This window comes from Periophthalmus magnuspinnatus, chromosome 15 (genome assembly GCF_009829125.3).
Source record: "Periophthalmus magnuspinnatus isolate fPerMag1 chromosome 15, fPerMag1.2.pri, whole genome shotgun sequence".
Lineage (NCBI taxonomy): Eukaryota > Metazoa > Chordata > Actinopteri > Gobiiformes > Gobiidae > Periophthalmus > Periophthalmus magnuspinnatus.
In genome coordinates this window covers 1,731,769-1,744,206 of record NC_047140.1, presented here as the reverse complement: position 1 = coordinate 1,744,206, position 12,438 = coordinate 1,731,769, and the positions used below count along the sequence as shown (strand labels likewise).

Below are 12,438 nucleotides of genomic sequence, written 5' to 3'. Positions count from 1 at the left end.
ACCTCCTTAATTATCCACTGTTGAACGTTTGCTTGCAAAGTGTGCACCTTTCCATGAGCCACCCATTGTATTTGCTGTGAGTGTAAGTAAGTAGTAGCTGATAATAACAGTAATATAGTATAAGTGGTTGTGTTATTTGATCATTAAACAATTGTTGCACCCGCCCCTCAGTCTGTAGGGCAGCCCGCTCTCAGAGAAGCCCTGGGAGGGTTCACTGAAGCTCCGCTGTCATTCTGTTGAGCTCCTTTAACACTGGACAAACTACAGCAGCCACGGTGACTCCAGAGCGGGTGAAACCATAGATGCCGTGGACGTAGGCTACTTTCTCTGTTTCTAAATCCAGCAGATGAGCTTTGGTTGAGCCGTCTCTACTGGGCCAGTATTAACCCCGGTGCTGCTGGTTGCGTCAGATGGATTGGACTATACATATTGCCGCTTTTGTTGCAAGGAAAGGAAAGGCTTTACACTTGAATGATTTAAGTGCTAAAGTGTAACAGAGATGCGCCTCGCCCCGCACCATCACATGCCCAGCAGAGTTTGTTCGGAGCGGAATTGAGCGCGCACCGTGGAGGCAACATTTTCCATCAGCAGCTGTTGCACTTGTGGATAAGTCACGCACAGCCCCCCGTGTGGATTTACCCTTGAACTCTAAGAATTTTTAAAGTTTGAAAAAAGAACGTTTGATAGGGCTGCTATGGAGAAAGGTATGTTGTTTGGAACTTGTTTTATGAGATAGAAGTGCGCGCCTGGAAAGAGTAAAGACCCACACTGTGTTTGGCCCTTAGAGCATTTATCTAAGCGTGAATGGGACAGTAATAAACTATTACAAAGACACATTGGCCCAATCCCATACTATGTACTATGTGAAGTTAGCCACTTGAATGCAAGGAAACTCAGTAAACTTTATTAGTCGAGGCTGTATTTTACTGATTCTGTTTAGTCCAATGAAGAAGAACCATCGCTGAAGCCCCGCATTTATCTTACCTCTGCTGATTATTACACTATCATTATTAGAGAACACTGTTTGACTGCCGTGCTAGTGTTTATTAATAGATGGGCAAAAGTAGGACGGGTTTTATTTTGAAACTCGGTGCCGGATATGTGCGAGTCCTCGCGCTCTGGCCTCATTGGCGCTGCGTGTGATCCGAGTGCGGCAATATCCGAGGCACGGGGAGGGGCTGCGGGGAAGGAGCACAGTGTTGCAGGCAGGACAGAGCTGGAAGATGAGGGAGAAGGAGAAACACGGTGCCCGCTCCAGCGGCTTTATTGAGCGGCGTGTCATCGTCCACCGCTCTGCAGATCGAGGTGCGTTTCTAGTTTGGAGTCTGCGCTGGGACTTTGATGGCTCTGTTACATGTTGGTTTTGTCTTTGAGTGTTGCGAAAAGAGCTGCGTTTGTTTTTACAAAGAGATCCAGATGTGGTGCAAAGTGCTTTTGGTGCCGCATTTTAGACGTCACAGTTTGTCCTGTAAAGCGCTTTAACAGACCCAGGCTGACTGCTACTGTTTTTGTTATGATACAGAGAACTGCAGCCAGTCAAAGTTGCAGTGGGCTATGCAGTGTAGAATCAATAATGCTGAATAATGACTATCTGAAACTACTAACATCAGACAAGTAGTAGGATATGATGACATGATGGGACTGTGTGTCATCCAAGTCTTTCTCTGGATTGCTCTATAACACTGGTGGTTACCTTTGCCAGGTGATGATGCCATGACCGGGGACACAGACAAATACCTGCGGCCCCAGGACCTCAAGGAGCTTGGGGATGACTCTCTACCTCAGGAGGGTTACATGGGCTTCAGCATTGGAGCTCGCTCAGCCAGGTAGGCTCCATCACTCAACAGATTTTGATAGTTAATTAGTTTAATTGGTTTATTTTAGTGTGTGTGTATGTGTGTGTGTGTATATATATATATATATATATATATATATATATATATATATATATATATATATATATATATATATATATATATATATATATATATATATATATATACATACACTTCACTTTTTGAACAATACATTGTATTGAAATCTGGTGCATTAGCTCAAGTGCATAGACACCCAAAAGCAAATAATAGAACTTGCCACAATTGCATCTATTGATTTCAGTTGCCAAAATGATTCAGCATTTTGTGGCACTATTCATATACAATCCAAACTGCTGAGAGTATCACAATTGTGTGTTAACTTTAATCTAGAACTCTAACAACAGGAAGTTGTTTGTGGACAATGAGCATTCATCCTTTGTGATACACTGTGGGGCAAACTCTTATTAGAAAATGTGCACTTTAAATCTGTGTTTGATAAAAGCTGATCATATTTAATTATTCATTATTCTTAGCTTTAATTTGATAAAAGGTAGGGTCCAACAAAGTAAGTTATTTAATATTGTTATGTGGGGAAAACAAACAGCAATTTGTCAAAATTTCACAGTGAGTTTGTGGAGAAATCCATTGTTTGTCCTGTTTGTTTGTTACATTGACATGGCTTTGCCTTTGACTAGTAGGTTCACCTTTGCACATCTGTACTCATATACAACCATGCAAACATGCAACATTAAACCATATACATAGAAACACACACTTCACGCTTCAATGTTTTTGAATTGCTTTGCTTTTCAATTCAATATTTTGCTCTTCTCCTTCTTGCACCCTGTCATTTTAGCCCTAGAATCAGGTAAGAGTTATAATAGTAGTTATAAACATAGACAGTACTGTTGAATGCCATTGTCCATTAAGTATTGATCCATTGACCTATTTCACTTAAGCCATATATAAATTTACACTAACATCATCTTGTGTCGTCCGAGTGCTGTGTTTTTTACTTGCTGTCTTGTGTCATGTGCTAGTTTGTCCATCTAAACTCATCCTATCCATTTCCCTGTTCTTACACAGGTGTAAAAAGGAGTTACCGTACTATACTTTTTTATTTGCTTTTACTTTAGTGTTACCTAAGTGACATTTTATTTGAAGCTGAAGTCCGGATGTTTTTTTTTTTCCGTGTGTCTCACATTGTAACTTCCAGGGATCAAAATGTTGCCTTGCACATAAACTATATTATTAATTATAGGTAAATTATGGATTCTTGTCACTTTTTTCAGAGATGGAAACATAAGCATGATTCAGACATATTTTTCACACACCTAAACTTATGGAAACGTAGAGAAGAATGGTGAGAACTAGAAAAAAAGGAGGAGGAAGCTGTGCTGAACAAACAGTTGGTGGAAACCAGAGGGACAAGCATTGATATAGAGAGGTGCTATCACGCCAGCCGCTCCATTCAGGCTGTACAGAGTTGCTTGGTAACTTCGATGGAGGGTTAGGCAGGCCTGCTGAATAAAGGCCTTCTCTCTGTGCTGAATATGTACCCACTCAAACACGCTGAGCTCTGCATTTTCCTCTCTGTCCACCCCTCTGTTCACACACACATACACACACATACATAATAAAGCATGCAGTTGTCAGTTTAGTTTATTTTTGAATTTTTGGGACAGCTCTGCCTTTTTCTATACAGTAACAGACTCGGATGACTCAGATGCAGAGGTCCGGTGGCTGTTAATGAACAATTTGTTTGGCTCTGAGCTAATAAAATTCCCAGTGTGAAAAATGTGCTAAGGACCAGCAGACCTGCACAGGATAAAGCTGGATGTCTTGGTACACTCGGCCATAAAGTACACTGCAGCAAGATGAAAAGAAAGTGCCGGGTTCTCCTCTTCGTCTCTCAAACTGGTCTAGGTCAGCTGCTAATCTTAGACCGAAGAAGTACAGGCAGAACAGGCAGCAATTACATTACACAGACTTCTATCAGCCAGGGTTCATTTTGGCAGCCAGATTTAATTTACTTGTAGTCTTTTGACTAACATTATTATGCTTTTCAGTTTTAGTTTTAGTTGAGCTGATTGGCAAACAAAAACATATAGTCTGCATGTGTCCGTGTTCATTTGAGTTTAACTTTTATAGTTATCAAAATATCTCTACTGATAGTCGTAGTACTAGTCATCACTAATTATTTGTTATTTAGCTTTCATCAGCAAAAATATTACATTGACAAAACCTGTGCCAAAATACATTGACAAAATTTGCAATACCACTACTGTATATCCCATATATGGTGTTTTAGTTACATCATGCAGTATTAGTTTTGCATTTACAACAGTTAATGTAATGTCCCTACTTTCCTTCTTCATCCTTATCTCTTCTAGCCCAAACAAATTGTCCTCCCTCCTACTGTATTTCCATCTCTGAATCCTCTATTGCTCGTTCTGAACCAGCAGTCAAAACCTTATTGCTTTCTTTCACTGTGGACCCTCTCTGTCCAGCCCTGTTCCCTGGAGGTTGCATGTAATAATGGACTTCTTGCTTTGTGTTTTATTTTGTGTTCCCGTAACTTCTTGTTACCTGCGGCACCGGATTGCGTGGTAACCTATAGCCTCCGCTCCTTCAGTTCGGATAGGTCCAACACTCTCAACCGAAGTTCCTACGCACGGGATAGTATGATGATCGAGGAGATTTTGGCCCCAACCAAAGACACGGTAAATATAATGTTGTTATTAAAGCAAAGTTTTTATTAAGTTATGAATTTGTTCTTCTATCACAAAGTCCATCTATACTGTTTGTGTCTCTGATATTTTTCCTCTGTTGTCTATATCTTAAATTTTTCTTGAAAAAATCCAATTGCTTAGATAAGGTTGATGATATGCTGCTTAGAGATCTGAATTTCCCCTCTGGCATGAATAAGATCTTTTTGATTTGATTTTGAGATTGTGCTAATGTAAATGAATAGCACATTGATAGTGAGTTTTTCAGCCAAAAACCCAGGTGTTCTGTTGTACAAAAAGTGCAGCAGAGCTAGTCGTATGCTTCTATGATAGAATGAATGGCATTGGCTAATGCGTCTTGAGTAAATATGGGCTCTATATTTAAGGTGATCACAATTTATCCATTTATCCATTTTAAACATTCTTATTGCCATCTCCCAACATATTGTATCAATCTCTCCTCTTCCTAAAGCTTCAGAGTGTCTGTAAAGACATATCCTACTTGGTTGACCCCCTAAACAAGGTATTCATTGTTGCCATAGTCAGTGCTGTCATTTGTTTGGTCAAATTTTTTCATACTGTCAAGGGGATATTGTTTATTTCATTGCTGTGTACTTTTTAAAATTCAGTTGGATTTGGGGTTTTAATTTATTTATTATTTGAGGGTACAACATATTTTTTTCTTACCATGAATTATGAGTTATTTCAATCACAAGCTTTTTCATACTTTAGGTAACAAGTGTGAAGCAGTTCACATTTGACTCACATCTCCATGCTCCACAGTTTGAGTGTTCTTTCCTGTGATCTGTTTTACATCTGCTGTTTTGTCCCTTGATGCCTGTTTTTACCAGCACCTCGCTGTGACGAGGGATTACAGCACTGAGTGTATGCGGCGCTACAGTTGGACTCCGGACATGTTGGACCACAGCCACCACACAGTGTCCAGTCCCATTCACTCTGGGTGAGTACAGGCTGTTACTCTGTTGTACTCAAATGGCATACGACTCATGCGGACTATTAGCCCTGGTTAGCTAAATGTTTTATTGATGCTATAGAAATAGGATGCAGCATAAACATTTTGAAAGTAAATTGGACACAGATTAAGATATGGTTCACAGAAGCGACTTACATGTTACATTGTATTTTAGCAATATGTGTGTGGTATGCGGCAAAGTCCTACATTAGTGTCTGACTCTGCTACAGCTTTTTTCCTTTAAACCAAGAAACAGCAAAACCACATTCATAAATATGCTGCAGTCATGCTTTATACATTGAGGAATACCGTAAATGTTGTCATCATAGATTTTTCTCTGTGTACTGCATATATTCATACAAAGAGTCTTGCTACACAGAAGTTAGTGTGCTCCTCTGTGCAGTAGGAACACGTTTGTTTTTTCAAAGAATGATATTTAACAGGCATCTGTAGCACTGGTGCAGGTGCAGAGTTCGGTGAATGCAGTTCTGCTACTGTATACAGCAGGCCACATTCAAAAATACATTTTACATATTTGTATTCTTTGACAGTAAAAGTAATTTGATTGTACTGATAAAATACTCATGTGATTTGAATAGTTTACAATATTTGAAACTAAATAAACTGAAACGGGAGATGTTTCATTATCATTACTCTTTTTGTCCTTATGCTGCTTCTTTTACCAAACATTGTGATAGGAGCATTTATACTAGGCTATTGTTGAGGGAATTGCGGAGCACGTAAAAACACTAATGTTGTTCCTTCATATTTTTTTAACTGTTGACGACAGTTTATCATCATTGTGTGTGCCTCTAGGGTTATGCCAGCTGAACATTGTCATCTAAACATTTTTTCATTCATTGGCACAAAAATATCTGTGATGAGTGTTTGGAAAGCTGTTGTGAATAATACGAGAGCACTGTTGCCATGTATAGAGCACCTAAAGTAAGGTTTTCAAGGTCTGTCTCCTGCATTGTCCCCATGTGTTTCTTTGCAGCTTGTCCTCCCCGCTCCCTCAGTATGACTCCAGGTGATGATTGAGTCCACTGCTCTTACCCATGATACCACAGTGATGTCACTCCCTCTTTGTCATTCTCTCTTTAGACACTTTCTTCACATTTCCATTTGTGTGGTTTGGTGTTTCATCTGCAATGCGTAGATTAGATATGTTTATTCAGTGTGTTTGAGACATTATTATTGTTTTGTCCTCAGTACACAAATCTATGTACATGTAACACATACAGTTAGTACATCCCTTAAAGCAAACAACAATAAAAAGATGGAAACTTGACATATTATTTAATCCCTATTAGTGCAAATCTCTATAGCTGTTAAATATATTTTCACTGGAGGTTGTTTTAGAGTATCTGAAATTTTGGCATCACCTAAAGCCCCAAACTTTGAAACTAAACCTCCTGCAATTTCACTCTATGTTTAGTTTCATAAATTTGAATGTTTTTATTTGGGGCTCCTAAGGGTGAGAACTGACATTTTTCAGAACTCAAAACCTCTCTTTCCTCTACTTTTTAGTCTGTTTTTACTTATATTTGGGTGTATTCTTTCTTGATCTTTTTGGGTGTACAGTGATCACAGCATGGGATCTGTCCTCCTCACCTGTGTCAGTAGTGTGGTTTTTATACCGCCTCCCTCTGGCCCGGTTTCTCTGCTCTAAATGAGTTGCTTTGTGCCTGGCAGGTTTTTAGTCAGCTTCATGGTGGATGCTCGAGGTGGTTCCATGAGGGGCAGCCGGCACAATGGCATGCGCATTATCATTCCCCCCAGGAAGTGCACTGCACCCACACGCATTACCTGCCGCCTGGCCAAGAGGCACAAGCTGGCATACCCACCACCCATGGTGGAGGGAGAGGGCCTGGTTAGTCGATTGGTGGAAGTCGGGCCAGCAGGAGCACAATTTCTTGGGTAGCTGGATCTAATTTGAACTTAATGTATAATTATTACAATTGTCTGAAAATACAGTTTTATTCAAATATTACATTGTTTTCAGCCCTGTGATTGTGGAGATTCCTCACTTTGGTTCAATGCGGGGCAGAGAGAGGGAGCTTATTGTTTTAAGGAGTGACAATGGTGATACCTGGAAGGAGCATCAGTCTGATGTTCGACCAGAAGACCTAGTCGAACTGCTCAGTGGAATGGATGAAGGTAAAGTCAAATGAGCAAATTACGGACTTGTATAAATAATAAATAATAATGCAATGTTTTACAAGTTTATCAGGGTCTACTTAAGCGTAAAGTGCATATGACAGGTTTTCATGCTTTTGTAAATATTACTTTATTAGGTGGGATAGTGCCATTGGTCACGGTCCAATTGCATTTTGTGAAGTTGGGGGAAAAGCATCAAATATCCATACAAAATATGTGATAATTTATACAAATGATACATTTTCTTATGTTTTAAACTTTTATTTAGTAAAATAAAGGCTGTCATTTTTTTATTTAGCAAATGGTAACTGTTGTTTAATTTAGACAAGCTTTTGCTCTTGTTTAACAGTATGGTTGCAAAATATGAAAAACTAGGCATGATTTTTTAGCGAAACTTATACATATAATTATGTGAACTACTTTTTAGTGAAATGTATATTCTAAGCTGTCATATGCACTTTAAATGCCTTTTGAGACCGACCTTATATTTATAACACCTTGTAAATGATATGTCAGCATTCTTAATAAATGTGATGTGTTTTTGTGCGCAGAACTAGACAGCCCTGCTGAGTTGGAGAAGAAGCGCATTTGCCGCATTGTCACAAGAGATTTCCCTCAGTATTTTGCTGTAGTTTCACGAATCAAACAGGAGTCAAACCATATGGGCCCTGATGGAGGTGTGCTGTCGAGCACCACAGTACCAATGGTCCAGGCCTCATTTCCACCAGGGGCACTGACCAAGAGGATACGGGTTGGCCTTCAGGTACTCCTGACCCTAATGTTTTTCTGAATATTATGCCATCCTTATCTTCTAGAAACATAACAGAAACTTCACCTCTAGGGAAAATGACAATGTGACTTGTTCTATTTAGGCCCAGCCAGTGCCTGATGAAATGGTGAGGGCAGTTCTTGGTAACAGAGCTACCTTCAGCCCTATTGTCACCGTGGAGCCCAGAAGAAGAAAGTTCCACAAGCCCATTACCATGACAATACCTGTACCTCCACGATCAGCAGAGGGTCATCCAAGTGGTCAGAGAGGAGACGCAGCCCCATGCCTACGCCTGCTCTGCAGCATCACTGGTAAAAAGTTACCTATTAAAAACGGCAAAAACTTTGAAGGCTGGTCTTGTGTATTTTTATTAAATACTCTCTCTTTTATAGGAGGCACTTCTCCAGCCCAGTGGGAGGACATCACAGGGACGACACCTCTGTCCTTTGTAACAGACTGTGTCTCCTTCACCACAAATGTATCGGCCAGGTAAGAATTGGCACCTCTTCGGACTGACCAGTCCATTTGACTAACATTGAACACTTCTAAGTAGGTTTGATTTGGGTTCATTCAAAGACACACATTTGGCTCCTAAATTTGAATCATGTGCTGGGTGAGCAGTTTGTCTGGATTAGTTTGTTGTATAGCGATCATGTGACTTTGACATCTTTACCGTTACTGCTGCATGTCACTTGTCAGACAAAAATGCAGCTCGGGCCTTTTCATAAAGCAGAAACTTTTTTCACTAATTTATTTAACCTCGCTCACAGGTTTTGGCTCGCAGACTGTCACCAGATTCCTGAGACGGTGAGTTTAGCGTCTCAGTTATACCGGGAGCTGATCTGCGTGCCGTATCTGGCCAAGTTTGTGGTGTTTGCCAAAATGAACGACATTGTGGAGGCTCGGCTGCGCTGTTTTTGCATGACGGATGATAAGGTGGACAAGACTCTGGAGCAGCAGGAGAACTTTGAGGAAGTAGCACGCAGTAAAGATATTGAGGTAGGTTTGCTCACTGTAAACATGAGTAAAGATAAGTGTGTTATTATTATGTGCAAATTAAAAAATATATATTAAAAATAAATGTTTCTTTAGGTTCTGGAGGGAAAGCCGATCTTTATTGATTGTTACGGCAACTTGTCCCCATTGACCAAAAGTGGACATCAACTGGTTTTTAACTTTTTCTCCTTCAAAGAAAACAGACTTCCTTTCAATGTGAAGGTATACTTTATTTAGCACAGCTGTATTCTTTATGGCAATACACACACTCACACAAATTTGTATTTTTATTCAATGTTTTTCTGTTAAAGCTTGCTTGATAGACACACTTATCATATTTATATGCATGTCTTTTTAGGTTTCAGTATTTTCACAGGTTAAGCATGCAAAACATGGAACACCAACAAAAAAATATTTTATTCTATTTTTCCAGATCAGAGACATGGGCCAAGACCCCTGTGGCCGCCTGTCTTTCCTGAGGGAGCCAAAATCCACTAAAGGTCTTCCTCAGACTGCCATATGCAATTTGAATATTACACTGCCAACACACAAAAAGGTAGGCTTGATTTTTTTGGAAAATGTTCTGAAGTCCCTATCATGCCATCCTCATAAATGAAACAAAGTAATGGGAAAACAACACAGCCATAACATCAAGAAGAACCATTGCACTTCATGTTGTTGGGAACGACTGCTTGCAGCTTGTGTCTTATATTAGTGTTTAAGCCTGTGCCAGTCATAAGACCCCACAATCTACACATACAGTGTTCTGCCTTTTATTCTGTTTCCTGGCTGGCTCAATTTGGTCACAGAAAAGAAATGCAGAAATGTTGTGGTATTGGTTGATCATAAAATACTGAATTTTGCTATTGCTTTTTATTTTGCTGTTTTTACTTTTGGTCATTAATCCAAAAGATTTGTTCTGATGCTCTTGGTTGTTTTTGCTGCTCCATTTGCATTCCCTGTATTTTATTTTCTCCTTCCCGCTCACTGTAACGCCCCTGCTCTCCATGTCACCTCTCTCTGCACCTGCAATGCATCTTGGGAAACCACAGGATTTGGAGTCTGATCCTGATGATGAGGTAAACTGAGTCTTCATCATCACATAAAATGCTTTTTTTTATCATTATGCTGGCTTGACCACTAATGCTACATTTAATAAATATGCTGAATGTTTTCAAAATGTACTGTTTCTTCCGTAGCCCAGTCAAATGAGGCTTTGGACAGCAGCATGCTTATTTTTACAGTGCTATGTGTGATAAACATGATTTCCTGTAAAGAATCAATGGAAATTACAAATGTTTTTTTTCTTAATTTAAATCTTTATTGTTGTCCTCATTTCAAGTTCAATGTATGTGTTTCAAGTCAGCTTGTATTGCATCAATTATATCATACATTTTCAAAGGAGCCATCATGCTGCATATGATAAAACCATTATGTTTTTCTTTCAAAAACTAAAACGCACACACACAAATGTGTAAATGCTGCTACTGATAAAGAGATCACCAGGAAATATGTTTTGGTTTCTGTTGAGCTGATCGTCTTTTTTAATTAATGCATTTATTTTAAGAATAAGAGTGAGAGAACAGTAACTATTTATGCAAGTAGTTCCTCCTTATACACGCACTAACAGCATGTACCCATGCATTTAAACCATAAGTGTGTGCTTTTTTAAAATTTCAAACTAATAATGCTACAAAAAACATAAATACTCAGAAACATGTCATCACATTTGCCATCTTTTTATGTTTAAGCTTTTTTTTGTACTTTTTGTTTGTTGTTTCAGACTGAAAAGCCCGAACGACGTCATACCTTTGCCTCCTTAGCTTTGCGTAAGCGCTACAGCTATTTGACCGACCCAGCCTTGAGTGAGTTTTCCCTTTACATTCACATCATACTTTTATTTTCCCAAATGGATGTCATTTGATCAGGGTTATTGTGAAAAAAAAAAAAGTTAGTATTAAAAATGAATAGGGACCCATGACATCTGTTAAGTGTCAGTCATTTTTCATACATTTGCATGGTTTAATGTTATGCTTTGCTTACATTCCTCATTCCAAAACTATCATCTCTTTCATCTGTTTACATTTGTGGAAAAACTTGGGTCTCTGTTTTGTTTTTTTGAGAAAATGTAAAAATTCATGTTCAATAAAACTATTTTAATGTTCTTGTTTTATTCAGCCATCTCACTCTTATTGGCTTTGTAAATGTAGCTGTATATGATTGTGATATCAGGTTGCACTTTACATAAACATGGTTTGTGCTTACAAGGCATTACTAGGCATTTTTATTATAAGCCATAAAAATCACGGCTAATAATTATTATTGCATCTTATAATGTTAGATCTTTGAATTTCATCACTATGGGCATGTAACAGTCATACATTCATCAATTTTTCTGGCTGGTAGTGATATGTCACTGTTATTTTATTGAATAGGTTTTTACTTGTGAAGTGCAACCTTTTATATATATATATATATATATATATATATATATATATATATATATATATATATATATATATATATATATATATATATATATATATATATGGTTTTTTTAAACAAACATTTCTAATTATCAATATGTTTTGGTTGGTGCTTGTGGGGTCCTCTCTGGCATGTCCATGGAAAAACAGAAGAAAAAAAAGTATACAGATGTGTGAAAGGCACTGTTGCAAAAGTCAAGCACATTGAAAGTCAATAGAATTGTCATTCACTTTTTTTCTCACATTTATCAGTATCAGCATTGAGCCTTTTGCTTCTTTTATGCTAAACGCACTCCATTGTGTACTTTGTATTGTACTATTTATATCATCATTGTCATACCATCCTAGACCTTCATATTAGGGATTTTGTCATGATTTGTTTTTTTAAATATATGCTTATATTCTAAATACTGTTTCTGACTTTAAAAATTTCTCTTTCTGTTTTATATGTTTCCGTTACATTATTTTATGTTCTATTTTATTTTGCATTTATTTTATTTTACTTTTA

General features: G+C 38.3%; 1 protein-coding gene across 2 annotated transcripts in view; it reads left to right on the top strand.

The window, feature by feature from the left end:
• The window catches only part of ank3a (ankyrin 3a), an 87,879-nt gene that overhangs the window by 58,286 nt on the left and 17,155 nt on the right, over positions 1-12,438 (top strand). Inside the window, exons 23-37 of one of the 2 annotated variants that reach the window (XM_055227513.1) lie at positions 1,703-1,826; positions 4,438-4,540; positions 5,025-5,069; positions 5,398-5,507; positions 6,517-6,549; positions 7,215-7,439; positions 7,525-7,679; positions 8,231-8,442; positions 8,552-8,759; positions 8,841-8,937; positions 9,219-9,447; positions 9,541-9,666; positions 9,878-10,000; positions 10,497-10,523; positions 11,228-11,309. In XM_055227513.1, the coding sequence (XP_055083488.1) occupies positions 1,703-1,826; positions 4,438-4,540; positions 5,025-5,069; positions 5,398-5,507; positions 6,517-6,549; positions 7,215-7,439; positions 7,525-7,679; positions 8,231-8,442; positions 8,552-8,759; positions 8,841-8,937; positions 9,219-9,447; positions 9,541-9,666; positions 9,878-10,000; positions 10,497-10,523; positions 11,228-11,309 (1,899 nt within the window). The remainder of the gene's footprint in view (positions 1-1,702; positions 1,827-4,437; positions 4,541-5,024; positions 5,070-5,397; positions 5,508-6,516; positions 6,550-7,214; positions 7,440-7,524; positions 7,680-8,230; positions 8,443-8,551; positions 8,760-8,840; positions 8,938-9,218; positions 9,448-9,540; positions 9,667-9,877; positions 10,001-10,496; positions 10,524-11,227; positions 11,310-12,438) is intronic. The other variant, XM_055227514.1, reaches the window with a different exon arrangement.